Source organism: Cololabis saira, chromosome 7 (genome assembly GCF_033807715.1).
Source record: "Cololabis saira isolate AMF1-May2022 chromosome 7, fColSai1.1, whole genome shotgun sequence".
In the NCBI taxonomy this organism is placed as follows: Eukaryota; Metazoa; Chordata; class Actinopteri; order Beloniformes; family Belonidae; genus Cololabis; species Cololabis saira.
The window spans coordinates 37,820,431-37,837,951 of record NC_084593.1 but is presented as its reverse complement, the minus strand read 5'-3'; the positions used below and the strand labels follow the sequence as shown (position 1 = coordinate 37,837,951).

At 41.9% G+C, this 17,521-nt stretch overlaps 1 protein-coding gene across 4 annotated transcripts in view; it reads left to right on the top strand.

The window, feature by feature from the left end:
• Positions 1–17,521, top strand: part of afap1l1a (actin filament associated protein 1-like 1a) — a 39,606-nt gene continuing 22,085 nt past the window's right edge. For 3 of the 4 annotated variants that reach the window (XM_061725811.1, XM_061725809.1, XM_061725812.1), the window contains exon 1: positions 17,269–17,431. In XM_061725811.1, the coding sequence (XP_061581795.1) occupies positions 17,401–17,431 (31 nt within the window). In that variant the 5' untranslated portion in view covers positions 17,269–17,400. Of the gene's footprint in view, positions 117–17,268; positions 17,432–17,521 lie in introns of those variants that run through there. The other variant, XM_061725810.1, reaches the window with a different exon arrangement.

Genomic DNA, 17,521 nt, shown 5'->3' with positions numbered 1-17,521 from the left:
CAGCAGCTCTGCCAGCAGCAGCAGCTCCGTCCACACGCCCTCACACACTCACCCATGCGTCTGCACCACACTTCCACAGGTCTGCATGGACAGCATCTGCAGCACTATGGACACATGTAAGTGCTGGAGCTCTCTACTCACACACTGCAGCTCTAAAGAGTGACAGGTTGAGATTTTTTTCTTGTTTTGTTTTTGTTTTTGCAGCTGTTGTGGTTTTTGTCAACTTGGATTTAAATGTGCATGCATTTCTTATTCCTTTGTTTGTGTGTGTGTGTGTGTGTGTGTGTGTGTGTGTGTGTGTGTGTGTGTGTGTGTGTGTGTGTGTGTGTGTGTGTGTGTGTGTGTGTGTGTTTGTGTTGTCCCAGTCATTCTGGGGTGTAGACGAGACATAGATTGGTCTGATATTGGACACTGTCAGCGGTGAATTTCCTGCAGATTTACAGCACCCAATGTTGAAATAGCTGGAAATACAAAAAGTCTTTCAACAATGTGTTTTCTCAAGGAGGGGCTCATTCTCCCCCTTTGTCCCCCTCCCTCAAAAATAATATGTCCCCCACACTGCAACAAAAAACAAATACACTTCCTCCCTTGTTTTAGGCTTGAGAAGAGCATTGACCAGGCTGTGATCTGATGATGTGCGTCTGATGTGTTGTTATTCTCCCCCTGATGTTTCCGTATGCTTGTAAAGCCTTAAAATCTTGTTGCCATCTGCCAGGCAGGTAAACACGTGAAAGTGATTATAATAGACTTTTTTTTTTTTTAACTCCACTAACGTTGACCTGAAGAGGGATCCGGATTAACAACATGTGCATTTCTGCTTGCAAAAATGCACCCTTTCAGGCAAATGTGTGACTTTTGGCTTTGCCTGCTCCACCAGTTCCTGCAGATTACCCACATGTCAGTCTGAGCAGCGGGTTTGGGCTGTTTGCAGAGTTTCTGAGAAAGGAAGTCCTAAGTTCTGGTCCAGGGTGGGAGCAGTCCTCATCTGTCATTCCTATCTGTCTCCACACACACACACACACACATGCACACACACACACACACACATTCAAGAATGTAACTTAACTAGCTGTGCTGTGTGTTTGGATAAACACCATAAGAGCAAACACACTGTGATCCCCAGGGATCACCCTGCTGTTTATATTGTCCCCATAGTCTCCAAATTGGCTGCTACTAAATGACTTTTACTTGACTGGCTCAACTCACCCTCCACTGTTTATTCTAAATAAGCAAACTGTCGCTTTCTAGTGGCTTGTTTGGTCTGAACTGTGGTTTGAAAACCTGAGAGGATTCTGTCAGTAATGATGTGACCCAGTGACCATTTGTAAATCCTCATACAAGCTGAACGCTGCAGATAATTGATCGATAAAACCTTAGGAGGAAATCACAGGTAAGATTTGTTTTATTTGCCTCCGAATCACAGCTCAAAAGAAGAAACGTGTTAAAGCAATTAGTACATTTACATGCTCAATTTAATGCAGCCATGGCTACAGCTCAACTAGGCTATTTAAAAGGACTCATTCCTTTTTTCTAGGTTTATGTGCACAAGAAGAGAACCGCCTCGCCTACCAATGAGAGTCAGACCCCAGGTTTCTGGTTGACCTGTAACCCCACGCACCAAAATAACACATAAATCTTTGCACAAGTGATGAATAGTGAAGTGGATAAGCTTGCAACTCTGTACCATTTTCACATTCTGAACCCTTTAATGTTTTTCCTCTCTGTAACGAAGGAGGGAGCTCGTGTAGGGCAGCTGGAGGCCGGTCGAACATGCTCAAGGATTAACCCGACTTTAGTTTCAGTATGAGAAGTTCAGTTTTAGTCCGACTAAGAGGTTTACATGTTTTATATGTTGGGGTTTTTTTTTCAGACTAATGCAACGATTCGATTTTATTTGAATGTCTCGTAAATACACTGGCCGTTGGGCTGCAGGTGGCACAGAGAGGACAAGGAAAGCCTGAGGAGACCATGAGTTTAGCTTACTGATAGTTTGCTATTTCACAGACAAACAAAAATATAGGAAAAGCATCAGTCTAACACGCTGAAGTGAAATAACTGCACTTTTGCTGAATCCTGTCAGAGTGTCAGAGAAGACCTCTATCTAGGGCTGGGCGATATATCGAGATTTTAATATATATCGATATATTTTCAAACACGATATGGTACGAGACAATATCGTTTATATCGATTTAAAAAAAAAAAAAAAAAAATTATATATATATATATATATATATACATTTTTTTTTTTTTTTTTTTTTAATGATTTTGATATAGCTTATTTTGTGACAAATTGACTTGAATGTTTTATTTGAGATTTGCACAAATGTTTTGTTATTTGCACAACTGTCAACCTCAGTGGAAAAGTCTGCCTGTTACTGTCTACATTGTATTAATTGCACAGTGTATTTTAATTTAATTGTTATGCAGGAAAGGGATATTTGTTTTATTTTATTCAAGAAGCATTTTTATTCTATATATGCAGGCAGTTTATTTTTATTTCATTTGTTTTATACATTTTGATATTGTGCAGACCTCTGTTAATAAAGGAACCTGTGTGACATTTGGCACAAGGCTTTGTATTAAAACTGACTGTTTTTTTAAGGGTTTGCCTCAGAAAAAATGAAGCTAACAGAGATGCTATGCTATAATGCTTTGGGGGAAACCCCAATTAAGGCACAGAAATAATATCGAGATATATATCGAGTATCGCCATTCAGCTAGAAAATATCGAGATATGACTTTTGGTCCATATCGTCCAGCCCTACCTCTATCCATACCTAACCGCCACGAATGCTCTTCATATAAGAACAGGAAATACATTGATGTCAGGTTAGGTTTGTAGATTGGTAGAGGGAACTTTTGAAAGTTTTTTTTCCTTCCTTGATGAGCCTGTGGTTGGTAGAAGGAACTTCTCTGGTAAAATAGGAGGATGCTTCTTTCTTCCTTGTCTCATCCAGAACCGGTGTCCCTGGTTTGGCTGAAGACTCCATACGGAAATAACCTTTTGTCGCAGACAGCTTTCACAACATCCAGCAGTAATGTGGACGGCTCACGTAACCATGATTAAACTTTTTAAAACAACACCTCACTGGTGAGGACGTAACCTTAGACAACACAAGCCTTCCTGCTTGGCTACATCAACTCTTCAGTTACCAGCTGTCCAGTATGCTTAAGTTTAAGACAGTGATATTTCTCAGCTCCTGCTCACTTCCAGTTTGTTGTTTGGCACATCATCAGCAGCCTGCTCTGTCCCAGTCAATGCGGTTGCTCCTCTCTTTAGGTCTGGCATGCATGAAATGAATCAGAAGTGCTGCACCAGCATGGGAACTGTCACCAACCCTGTTAAACTGACAAAAACCAAAAAGGAGGAATAATTCAGTTTTCATTCAAGTTTCATAATCCAGCTTCCAGCTCAATTTACTAATCTTTTGACTCAGTTGTGGCAACTTCTGCTTCATGTTTTCTTTTATGTTTGCTGCTGAAGGTTCATTTGCCTGGAGGCTTCATCAGACCCGTCTGTTGTTGTTGTCATTGTTCACGATCTTATTCAAATCTATGGTTTTTAGTTGGCACCTTTTTTTTTTTTTTAAACTCAGATTGTGATGTGGAGTGTCATGACTTCATCTGTCAAGCTTGGTAAGAACGAGAAGAGGCAGGCAGGAGCTTGAATGGCAGAAATCTCTTGCTATGCATCACCCAAGCCAGAAGGAGCTGCAGAGTGGAAAAGGTTTCCTGGTCTATACTGTGAGAGGGAGAGCGTCAGGTGGGTGTGAGGAGGGAGAGGCCGTCCCTTCAGAGATGCATTTCAGTGCTGGGATTGTCGGTGATTTGGCCCATTTGATATGATGAATTGTTTCTATTGTTTGGACTTTTTGGAGCATGTGGAAGAGCTCTCGGACTAACAATGATCTACTATCTGCACTCAAAAATCATGGGGAAGTGTCACAGCGCTCATGTGAGCTCGAGTCGGGATACATGCGAAATGCATGCTGCGCCCATGCCTGTCTGGTCACATGACGTTTGGAGCGCACGTTATGAATGAAACCCTGAATTCAGTAAACTAGCAGGGCGAAAGAGCACAATTAAAATGCAGCCGTCTGATTTAATTTAACCAGAGGTGAGTGACCTCACTGTGTCGGCATTTCTTACTCATTAGACATTCTGTGACCTGTATTTCTTCATAACACAGGCGAGGCTTGTCAGGTTAAGTATCTTTTTAATGCTGTACTATCCCGAAAAGAACACCAGTTTTTTTATAAGCAGAGTTTTCCTGTCAGTTTTAAGCAAAGGTGATCAAAATCAAGCAAACGCTAAGGACAAAGTGTTTGTAATGGTCTAAAAAGAATGAATTAAAAAAGTCCAAGACTCTGCTTGATATTCAATAGTCAGATAATGATTATAGTATATTATTAATAGCACAATAATCCGTGCTTGCACTGACATATCATAGTTTTTCTGAAGTTACCTCCCCCTCCTTTTGAAAGATCTATAAGATATATATATAGTAACCTGAAAGATATATGTGATGCTGCATTTTTGTTTTAATAGAATTAATTTAAAGCCATCAATAACATGGACTCGGATCCAAAAAGCAGGAATATATGACGTGTGTTATTGGATGTATAGCCCAGAGGTTCACGAGGTTGTGTTGTGTTAGCTTGACCAGGTTTCATCAAGAGTTTCTACACCTTAAAAAGCTGCACGTCCAATCTGGCGAGACAGTAATAATAACATATTCAGCATGATGTATATATGTGCGGCCGATCATGCACGACCATATATTATGCATGATTGTAGACCAGCTCTATATGAAGTGGAATTCCCCTCCTTGCAAGAATAGGTCGGTGTGATTTATACGGCTGAGATGTGTGTGAATGTGCACATGCGGGAGTTCACATGCACATTCTGCATGAGCCCCGATCCTTCTCTGCACAGACTCTTAGGTGGGGTTTCAATGGCAATACGCTGCACACGACACCGTGTCAGGGGACAACAGAGTGCATGTGACACTCACAAAGGGAGTGAGTGCCTGCGGTGTGCGTGCACACGGGGGCAAGCCGTGCAGAGAAAATTGTAATTTATTGAAGAGACTTGGCAGGAAAAGACCTGCATAACCTGTTATCTGTTGAGGGTTCATATATGATCCATGACAGCAGCTGCAATTTTGCAGGATTTATGCTATGTTAATATGTTGTTGGAGGTGGTTAATCCCCAGAGCACAAAACTATCTGTCAGGAGCAGGAAAAAAACCAAAACGGATGAAATTCAAGCATTTGTACGTCGGTTCTGAATTTTGTTGGGAACTCGTGAAGGGAGGCTGATACGGGACTGGTAACACACTGTTCTCCTAGAAGACCAAGGCCTGCGGAAGGAGATGAACAGGACCTTTCAAATGTCGGGAGGATGGATGACAGCAGTTGGTTTTTCTTTTTCAAAACTAAAAGAAACAGCTTGGTAATGAGAGGTTCAGAATTCAAGCATTGATCAAAGACCAAGCTCGGTTTCCTTGAGGCCGTCTTGATGGAAGTCAGATTAAAGTTCTTTAAAAGCGCCGCATCTTCCGTCGAGGATTTGAATGACAGCTTTTCCCTGTAATTAGCTAAATCTGTGGCATCCCGGGAGTTTTTTTTTTTTTGTCTTTAAGATGAGGTACTTTTCTGAAAGACTGTTTTGGGAATGGCACACGTTCAGAGTAATGAGATTGATCAGGAGCAAAAGGTTTGGGAAATAACTGCAACAACTTGTTTAAGATATTTTGTTACATTTAAGTCTGAAGGGCAGGAAAAAAGGAAGCAACTGTAAAACTATAGACTGGCTTCTTGCTTACAAGGATTAGGCGGGTGTGCACAGACAGATAGATATGCTAAACATGCAGCATTAGTAACAATGAGCCAGCTTAGTGCTGGAAAGTGGCTGGCACTGACGACACAGTGAGATCAGACGCTGTTTCTCATGTTTAAACGATTTATCAACAATGCTCAAAGTTGATCAGATTCTGAAAGTTTCAGCAAACAGACTCCTCAAGTGAGCAGTAGCCAGATACACGTGTGTCACTGAGAACCCCTGTTTTTTATACAAAGGAAAATCTCCAAACATAAAAATCTATACGTGCATGAAATCGTGTTTCAGAGTTTTGCATTTTAAGACACATCGTGGTGAAACCTTTGCAACTCACGGGTTCCCGGTTTGCCCTTGTAGTCTCCTGGATGTAGAGACTTGTATGAGTTTTGACCGGAAACGACTGATTATATTAATTTATTTTTAAACCCTACCTAAAGATGCTGAAATGCTATCCACTGAGTGCATTAGTAGGTGCAACCACCTACGCTGTCTGGAATTAAGTGATAAGTGTTGGTGATTCATGTTAGTTTCTATAATTTCCTCATCCCAGGTGTCCTTCATCCCATATTTAATAGCTTCTCAACTACACAGTACATGAACCAGCGTTGCCAGGCATGATGGGTGGATTCAGACGGAAGAAAAAAGAGACAGTGTCTGAATTTTCAGCTGAAGAACTGAAGGCAGTGCTCCGGTCACAATCCTATTAACCCGGCGAATCCCAAACCGAGACAAAATAGCCTCTTTTCATGAGCGTGTATGGGTGCGTGTGTCTGTGTCGTGTATATTTTCCTTGTCTGTCCAGCATCAGTACAGCAGGGCTTCCACTTGCAGGACAGCATCTTTTTTTTTTTTGGTCAGTGTGTGAATACTTTTCTGTGAGGAAGACATAGCATTGTGGTGATGTCATAGGACTCAGGGCAGATATGGGATCTGAATAATACTGACTGCACTGTAGGGCCTTTGTCTGGCGCCAGGCTGAGTCAAGCCCTCGTTGCCACCCCGGACCTGAATAAATGAGAGTAGAAAATGAGAAATGGGTGCAAGGGGTTTGCAGCAGACAGACATCCTCTCATATTGATCAGTTTTGCAGCCTCTGACCTTACGCCATACTGGGAAATCCCCAGAGCCAACTGTCGCCACCTGGTCACTGCAGCTATTCTGTTATCGCACAAGCTGCTCCCATCTGTTCATTTATTTTAAAAATCTGTTTTTATATTTTTTTTCATTGTAGGCTTAAAAAAAATATCAGATGATATCACAATCAACAGGAAAAGATTACCAGCACAATCTACTGTAATAATAGTCACACTTACAAGACGATGCTTGGTGGTTTGAGGTTGAGGTTCTCGTATTTTGGTCATAAATAGTAGATTTGACACTGCAAGGAGTGAGGGATTTACCTGGGCTTGAGCGTGCCAGTCGGTTGAGCATGCCAAAAGGAGCGTCATTAATGTTTCAGCGTTGTGGAGTGATGTTTTGGCTTGTTCATGCCTCCCAGCTCTTTGTTCACGGTGTACGTTTGCAAAACGAGCACGCTGGAGGCAAATGCCTGTGAACAGAACTGTATGCACTTCTGTGATGGTCCCTGTGTCATCAACCCCACTGCAGAGGAAGTGCATTCATCTTTGACAGGATTCCTGGACACAGAGCCTGCCGGAACGGGGCCATAGCATTGCAACCTTTATGGATGAACCAAAATTCATGTTTTGTCACTTACATGGCACAAATCAGTCACATATAGGGCTGGGGATCGATTCAAATGTCAAGAATCGATTCGATTCCGATTCTTAAGATTTAGAATCGATTATCAAGATTTGATTCAATCCGATTCGATTCCGATATTGATTTGGGTTAGTGTTATTAAAACAGTTTTTTGAGCTGTTTTGAGCATGAATTATATGACTGTAGTTATGCAAAATATTATTACTACTATTATATTGAGATTAAACAGCAATTATTGGCAGCTAATAATGCTGTAAGGACCAATCAGCTCCCCAGAATGCTGATAGAACTGCTTTCAGAAACATTATGTGAGTCAGAATTACCAAACAGATCCGGGGCAGCAAACAGAGACGGATGAAATCGGTTTTATTTTTCCCACATTACGTTTTTATTTGTTCCATTTTCGGTCTATTTTGCTTTTTTAATTTTTTTTGGTTTTTAGCATTTTTTGCAAATGTAACCCCAAGACAGTATATAAAGTAATGAAATATAGACAATTTATGCAATTATAACCTAACACTTTAATGTTTTCATCCCTTTAAACATATTTAAAGGCAAAAACAAAACATAAACAAAAAAATAACCAAAAGTTGTAATGTAATGATGAAAAAAAATAAAAGAAAAAAGACCCCCCCCCTCAAAAAAAAAATCTATCTTTAGACATATGAATCGATTTTTAGGAATTAATATGAGAATCGATTTAGATTTGGGAAATCGATTTTTTCAACACAGGCCTAGTCACATATACCACATTATCAGGGATTTTTCTACCACTCTGCATGACTTCGGCGGTGTATATCCTTGTTTTGTGAAGTTGTCCACTTGTCAGTTTTATCCGTGACTTGAGCTTCCTGAAGCAAAGTAAAACCACAAACCAAACATGAGGCCGGAGGTGGGAAAATGGGCAGCAATGCTTCACTCGCCTAACCTGGAGCTGAGGCCCTTGACTCTTTTGAGATAAGCACTCTGGCGTTTGCTTGCTCTCCCAGAGTCCTCGGCTGTGGATCTGTGTGTGCGGACATGTGTGTCTGAACATCAAAAGCTTCATTGTGTAATGGCTGACCTTTAAAAGTCTGCTCATGCTCAAGCAGGTGAGTGCACAGACCCATCATTCTCCCACACAGTCACCCTAGAAACATCCAAGCTGCCCAGGAGGCCAAACAACTTTGAGTTGATCCATTTTATTCCCTAAAACCCCTGGATAAGCTCATCATGAGTGAGAATGTAAGCCAGAAATTTGTCAGACACGATGACTGCAAGTTGCTTACGCACCCCTTTTTTGAAGGATGCAGACACAAATTTGATAAGAGGGGCTAGATTTAATCTGAGCCTTGTTTTACCTCAGAGATTTGGCTGAAGTGGTGTAATTGTGCTATGGAATGCATGTTTTTGTATGCATGCTCTTGACAAATGTAAGATTGTGAAATCATGTTTTGCAGTCAGCCGTTCGCTGACGCGTGAGTCAGTGTGAGTCTATAGCGGCTTTTTCTGCATCCAGGGTGGAAGAAGACAGATTGCATTCTTGGGGCATTTTCCATCTTCGTTGCCTTTATTATGTTTGTGCACTTGTATCATGGAGTGTCGGATCTTTGCGGTATTTTATGATAACCTGAAGCATCTTCGAGTGCTATAAAAACAGTAGGGAGAGTTTTTATTTTTTTCCTCCTCTCTCCCCATAATTTGGTAAATCTTTACAACTCCTCCAGAGTAAATAAGCTTTTCCACATGCTCCGGTGGTTTTTCAGCGTTGTAATTTGGATTACTATATGTCTTATAGTATATTTCAGCCGTATAATAATGGTAACTGGCAAAGTATGAGACAGAAATTCTCACTCTCAAGGGGGTCACCATGTAGATGCTAAATAAAAACTGAACTCCAGTTAATTATCTTTTGAAACGCAGCTCTGTGAGGAGACACATTCAACTCTATCTTGCAAGGGGCTCTGGACAGCACAATCAGAACAGGGTCACCAGAGACAGTACGGTAAAAATGGGGATTGGGTCAGCTGTCAGGAAGAGGAAACAGAAGGCCGGAGGTGATACGTGATGTCATCAGGAGAGGGAGGAAGTCCATCTCTATAGGGGGCACATGGGGCAACCCCATACTGTTGGGCAGACTGTTTATTCATCTAAGAGAGGAAAGGCATTCTGTCCAGAGCCTGGAAAATAAAACCTCCTTTTACACGTGGAGTTTTCCATTCATTGTCACAATTAGTGATGGTAACAGTTAACAGTAACTATCTGATTGGTTTGGACTCATTCACTCATATGTGTAACTTTTAGCACCAATCTGAGCTGCTCCAGTTAGGCCACGTTTACACGTAGCCGGGTATTTACAAAAACGGATATTTTCCCCTCTACGTTTTCAAAAATATCCTCGTTTACACGGACCCGCATGAAAACGTTGTTAACGTCATGCAAGCCAATCAGAATCCTGTAAAAAACATCAACAAATGACACGTGTAACTTCCAGTTAAGGCTGATTTATGGTTCCGCGTTACACCAACGCAGAGCCTACGGCGTAGGGTATACGGCGACGCACACCGTACGGCGCGCATCGCCGCGTACCCTACGCCGTAGACTCTGCGTTGGTGTAACGCGGAACTATAATTCAGGCTTTACTTCCAAGACAGAACGAGAGTCTTTCGTTTGGAGTGACAGAGAAGTGGAGTTACTTTTACGTGTGACTTTAGAATATAAAACAGGTAAAATACAAGAAAATATTGACGGTGGCCAAACTAATTGTAAACACAGGTCGCACACATGACGCTGGTGACGTTTCTTTTGCATAATGTGACGTTCTGAAGCCTAAATCTCCGTTTTCCTCTGTTTAGACGCAAATGTGAAAACTGAGTTTTTGAAAATCTCCACTTTGGCCGGAGTTTTCAGAAATTATCGTTTTTGGTGACTTTGAGCTCCGTTTTCGTGTAAACGAACGGCCAAAACGCATGAAAACGCCTCCATTTTTGCTCCGTGTAAACAAGGCCTTACTTTAACAAACAGGGATGCGCTGCAGTATGTGTTAATTTGGATCTTGATCAGCTTTTCGTAGGAATGCAACAGAATCGTATATCGTCCCTCATCTGGGATTGAGATTTCAGTGGCATAAGCCTGAGTAGAGACCCCAGATTCTCCTCCTGCTCTTCTGAGGCATTCTCAAGACAGTCCAGAGATATTATCTCTCCAGCCAGTCACTGGTCTGCCCTCGGGCTTCCTTCCGATGGGGAGGAGGAAAGTTCGGACAGGGCTGTTTTTGTTTACTTCTTTAATAATGCTGTCCCTCTGATTCCAGGGGGAATCAAACAGATTGCATTTTCTAAAATAAACAACACTGTCCCACATGTCCTCCTGTTTAAAAGACGTACCTGTGTAACATTGCATCACATTGTATCTAAAACACGTTCAAAAGTACAGCTTGAAAATTGAAAAGATGAAGATGGAAAAAGTGTGTCTTCATGAGCTTCTTCAAGGTAGAGGGACAACCCTGCCCTGATAGCAACTAGCACATCGTATATAGTTAGGTGAGACTTGACTTTCTTTAGGTTGTACAGTGGACGTTGGTGTAATGAGGTAACTGCAACAACCTGGTTAAAGAAGAAAGCTGGTACTCAATCTTGACAGAGTTTTTCACCACCTTGGAAGGTGTGATAAATGTTGAGGTGGTGTTTATTCTGAAATCCTGGTGGAGATATCATAGAGGTAGGTAGATATTCTTGCTGCTTAGTCTTAGCCATCTGGTCATCTGGCTTAAAAAATACAAGAAAAGCCGGGTTTTTCTCACAGCAGTGATATGAGAACACAGATGATGTGGACCATTGAAGTTGTGTAAAATGCAAATAGAAGAGACCCAACCACGAGCCTTGGGGAACCCCTGTGGGGAGACGATGAGACACTTTGAATGATCACCTTGTGAGATACAGTTGAGAAACCATGAGTGCTTTATTAAAGCATTCATGCCATATTAAAGAGGACTGATAGAATAGTTATCTATACCAAACCCAAAAGGTCTATTAGGACAAGGACTGCAGATTGACACGTAACTGCTGCTTTCAAGGACTCTGTTACAGATAGAGAGCTGTTCCAGTTGAGGGACAGGAAAGAAAGTAGCCAGACCAGCCTGTAGTTCTCAACCTGATCAGGATTAAGAGACTTTTTTTTAAGAAGAATCTTCACCCACATCTGAAGCACATAATTTAAAGAAGTCTGAGACGAAAGATCCAGACTTTCAGCTGAAGGTTCGGATTCTGTGTCTAATAGAAAAAACAAAAAAGCAGCTACAGGAAAATTCTAACTGTAGAAGGATTTATGGGAATTTTCCATTATATAGTAGGCTTTATTTGTTTATTTGATCTTTTATTTTTCTATTGTAGGTAGCGCCACAACTGAACCTTTGGTACTAGGCAAGGCAAGTTTATTTGTATAGCACAATTCAACACTAGGTAATTCAAAGTGCTTTACATCAACATACTACCCACCGCTTCCTCACTAAAGGTTGCACTACCAGATAGCATATACCATCACAACTCAACTACAGTAACTAGGTGATTTTAAGTGGTAGTCGAAGCATCCAGGTGATTCTGCATGGCTGTTGTCACCATGGTACATAAGACTGAACCCAAAGGGAAATGAAGCATTACTTTGGGTGATGTTCACATCTGTCAGTCAGAGGCCAGGTGGGGATACCGTTATCTCATTATTTCCAGTTTTATGGTGCAAAAACTTAACACAGACCTGTACCGGGTAAAACTCATTCAAGTATGAGGAGGACATGCAACAGAAAGGCCCCAGCTGGGATTCAAACCTTTTACATCTGAGCAATGAGGCCCAGGGCCAAGCACCGAGCCATCATGCTGACATGTTTCCAAATTCAGAACTAAACACTGCAGAGCGAAAGATGCCAAAATGCTCCAGAGAAAAGGAAACTGCAATCAGTTTTTAATTGCTAGAAACCTTCCAGTCTAAACAAGCATGTTGTTCCCTTGTCTCTACGATCAGATATGAGCCATTTAAGTGTTTTTATGACAGTCAGAAGCCCTGGAAGTCTATCTCATGCGGTCGGTATGGAGTGCACAGGAGACCTTAACATGATATCATGTGAACATTTTATAGTTTATTGGTTTGGTGTGGGAATATATGTTTCACGTACACTTAGGCTGCCTGTCCGTTATGTCGGGAGTGATTATTGCATTCAGATGCATCACTTTCCTAAATGTCATCATGTACAGGTGGACACTTATGGAGAAACAGTACCTGCTCATTGAATGCATTGACATAGACCAGGGGTCGGCAACCCGCGGCTCTAGAGCCGCATGCGGCTCTTTAGCGCCGCCCTAGTGGCTCCTTGAGCTTTTTCAAAAATATTTGACCTTTTTTTCTCTTTTTTTTCTTTTCCTTTTTTCCCTCTTTTTTTCTTTTTCCTTTTTTTTTAAATTTTTCTTCTTTTTTCCTTTTTTTATCTTTTTTCCTTCCTTTTTTCTTTCCTTTTTAATCTCGACATTTTGACTTTTTTCACGAAATTCTGAATATTTCCTCAACTTTTTTCTCGACATTTCAACTTTTTGCTCAAGATTGTACTTCAACATTAATCTCGACATTTCAAATGTTTTTCTCGAAATTTTGACTTTTTTCTCGTCATTTCGACTTTTTTCTCGACATTTCGACTTTTTTCTCAAGATTGTACTTCAACATTAATCTTGACATTTCGACTTTTTTCTCGAAATTTTGACTTTTTTCTCGACATTTCGACTTTTTTCTCGAGATTGTACTTCAACATTAATCTCGACATTTCAAATGTTTTTCTCGAAATTTTGACTTTTTTCTCAACATTTCGACTTTTTTCTCGACATTTTGCCTTTCGACATTTTCCCTCATTCTAAGGCTTATACATACAAGACTTTTCATTTTTTGCGGCTCCAGACATATTTGTTTTTTGTGTTTTTGGTCCAATACGGCTCTTTCAACATTTTGGGTTACCGACCCCTGACATAGACAGCACTGTTTGGGCCGGCACCAGAACTCTGACTGGATAACTCCTTCAGATGGATCGTTTGCATAAAGTTTTTTTTTTCTGGATGCGTTCCTTTCCTGAGAAGATTTTTATGGGTATTGATTTCTTTGTTCTCCACATTAAACGAAGAACTAAAGTACTAAATAAAGTGTAAATGACATCTAATGTGAGCAGATCAGCTCCTCCTCCACTATTGACGTAAAAGAGTTTAACAAAAAGACTGTCGGGTCACAGTTTCACTCATCAGGCTGATATGCATTATCTTCCCAACGATCCAGCACCGTCTGTGTTTTACCTGCTGTGGGCTCTGGAGATGTGGGTGTGTGAACGCCCAGACACGTTAATAAGAGGCTTCAGGTCATCATAAAAACCGTTTGCGTTTTCTGAATTTTCCTTTTCTGAATGTTTTTATTCAGCTGCTGTCTGTAAGCATGGATGCCTCATGGTGGTGTTTAGATAACCCTCTCACGGTAGGAAGATAGTATTCAAACTGTGCTGTCTCTACTGAAACATCTCTCCTATGACTGGCTTAACGCGAGATAATATTATGCTCTGTCAGAAAACAAAGAAAAGAAGCTCCTGGGTTATATTGTTCAGCTGATAGAGAGACTCCCACGCTATATTCCTGGACACCTCAATATCTTCAACCTGCAGCGCTCTTTCATCTCAGATCAGGTTGGGAAGTGGTTGCATGTCCAAAAACAATAAGGAAGGGGGAGACTTCCAAGGAAAATCCAGCAGTTTTCATTAGACGCTGATCTCTTGTGGAGTCACAGATGGTACGGGGCGTTTGAAGTTCTCCCTGCAGCTCTGTTAGCGGGACCTACGGTTCGGACTTTGTTTGGTATTGTGGACCAGACTATCGCTACTCCAGTTTCATGAATGTTGTCTGTACTGAATGTTGTGTTTTTGTTTTGCAAAAAAGAAAGTATGAGCTCATCTGGTGAGGCAACGCGACGTGGATCTCTGCCGTCCCTCCTGCCATTTCCACGGCTCCGCATGGGGTCACGACTTCATTCCTGAGGTCAGAGGTCACATTTAGTCACAGTGAGCAGTGGTTTGTCAGGCCGTAACCGGGCCTAGCAGGGATTGCCTGTATATTTGTCACAGTTCAGGGAGGTTTTGAACTAGTTGTGAAACACTATATGCCTCCAGGAAGTTCTGTCTTTTATATCATCAAGTTTGGAGGCAGTCCAGTCTCTCGTATTTGTGTATTTACCACATTGGTCCTCGGCCCAAATACATACTGCTTTACACAAGAAAGGCTCGGAAGTCTTAATATACATATGTTGTGCCTGTTGTGTTTTTGTTTTCTTTTCTTTTGTGTTTTGGCCTCTTCCCCTCTGTGTTTGCCTCCGCGCAACCTGATACCCCAGCAAAGTACCGGAGAAGCCGCATTAGAGTTGTGTTTTGGTTCAAGTGTGAAAGGTGCAAGTGCACAACATGTGACAAGTGTGTACGAGTCTGAATTCAAAAACTAAAGGGATGGTGGAGACCTGGATTCAGATCCGGGGTGACATCAATACTTTTACACTTTCAACTAATGTCTTTAAACATTATTTGCACATGTTTTCGGTTTGCTTTTTTTTTTTTTTGTTAACATTATTTTAAGATTCTTCAATTTGTGGTTTAGTGATGTTTAGGCACCAGAATACTTAAAGGTCGTCTTTATTTTTATAGCAATCAGTCTAGCCAGGGGTTGTCGGATAAAAACCCTGCCCTTTATCCTGGCAGTGCTCTGCTGTCGGTGTCCTGGCGGCTCTGAATGTCCAAACGCTTTCGCTTCTTATCTCAAATCATTTACACCTAATAGTTAAAGTGTTCTTATTAAATTCAACCTTGTTAAAGGGGACATATTATGAAAAACAAGTTTTTTCCTCGCTTTAACATATATAAAGTGGTCTCCCCTCAGCCTGCCAACTCAGAGAAGGAGGAAAGCAAACAAATTCTGCAGTGTCTGTACAGCCGCCCGGATGATCCATCCAGTGTGATGTGACTTCTACGAGCCGTTCAGATTTGCGCATTTTCGTTACGTAACCAAAATTCAAACCACGGCCACAACTATAAAACCGTGTAACTGTTTCAACTAACTGGATCAGCCGTTCCTCATCATGACTGTTTCCTACAGCGATTTCAACCAGCTTTCAACCAGCTTTCAATGCGAGCGGCAGGAAACGGCCAGCTCAAAACGGCGCGCTGCATCGCTGCGTCACTGCGGCCAGTTAGGACAGTCCAATACAAAATAAAGCAATGGAATTGATTTTGTCGCTGATGCTCTCTCGCATCGCATGCAGTTATGACACGGTGTAACTCCGCTGGCCGAAGCTTCCACCATTTTTTCGTAGCGGTGTATGGCATCATTCGCGTCATTGCGTCAGGCAGCCAATCAGCACAGAGCCTCATTATCATAGCCCTGCGCACTCAGAATCCTGCATAGAGAAGGAGGTTAGAGAATGGGAAGATAAAGACATTGTTTAGAGGCTGAACTTCTAATTTATTTAGCAAAATCAATCAAAAGCTTGTTCTTAAGACATTCAAGGCCTGTTTAAAATAGGGATTAGATGCCATAATAGGTCCCCTTTAAGTTTCACCTTTTGGAAAGCTTCTGTTTCAACCCTACAGCTGAAAAAAAGAGAAACATTTATTTGACACTTCTATGTACTTTTTCTTTATGAGCAATCAACACATAATTGTGTGAAACTGATGTTTGACAGAAGGATGTTGCGCCAGTCTTCCCTCTCTCAGCTTTTCCTTTCATGGGGTCGCCACAGCGAATTACGGCGTTCCACATATTGATTTGGCACAGCTCTTTTACGTGGGCTTGAGACCGGCAATATGAGAGCCCCGGTTTTTTAACCTTTTTGAGGCTTGCTGCCAGACGCCGTGGCATACTTCCACTCTGACGTTCACTAGCCGTGTTGCTACACAACCAGTCAACATGAGTCCTCCTTCCTCGAGTTTGCTCAGCCAACACGAGCCTCTAACTCTTAACAAGAAAGCAGATTCCCAGAGGTATGATACCCAGCTTGGCGTTTTTCATGTCCACCTCCTCTCTGGTTACACCAGCGATTGTCTGGAGCTCTGTGGAGGAGCTCCAGTCAGCTGATGGTAAAAGGCTTCTGGTATGTCTTTCTCTCCATATTGTGCTGTGTGTGTATTGAAATGTGTGTGTGCTTGCTGGGCTTTTTTTGTGTGCAACATTTGTACCTGTACGGCGAACAACGTGTTGCGTCGTGTTGGGCCACATGAGTCAGCCTCCAGGCAACAAGTCATCCACGTGTACCTGTGTTAAAGGTCTCGACTTGTCTCGGCTTCAAACTCCCTCCAGCTACAACATCCTGCTTCTTTGGGGGGTTTTTTTCACGATATACTTCATACCTGCTCTGAGTGGGAAGTTGGTCAGTACAGGTTAAAAAGTTGCGAAAGAATGTAAGAGAATAAAGAATGTGGGTTAGCCATTAGTCGGTGTGTGTGTGTTTACATAGCAAGCTTTTCCCAGGTGCAACACAATCCCTGGGATTACAGTGGAGGGAGATCTAACATGCACACACACACACACAGAAACACACACTCTCTCACACAGAGCCCAACCACCTCCCTATATCCCCCCCCACACCCCGCCAGGAAGAAAAGAGGAGGGGAGCCCGAGTGTGAGAGGGAGGTGGAGGGAGATAACAGATCAGATGGAGGAAGGGAGAGGTAAAGGGAGTGTGTATTCACTACAAAAGCTTCCCAGGACGGAGCAGGCAGGGAGGCTTCGGCTGGAATATTTCCTACGTATCTGCTTTGTGTATGAATGAGCTGGTTTGACTCCTTTGTGACTCTACAGCATGGTGGGACTCTCCTCTGGTGCTCCTGAGGGTAAGTTCTGCAGAAAGGTCTCTGGAAGTTGTATCCACAACCAATGCCAGGCTGTTTTAGAGAAAGGAAATGCGAGCTCTATAGGGGATG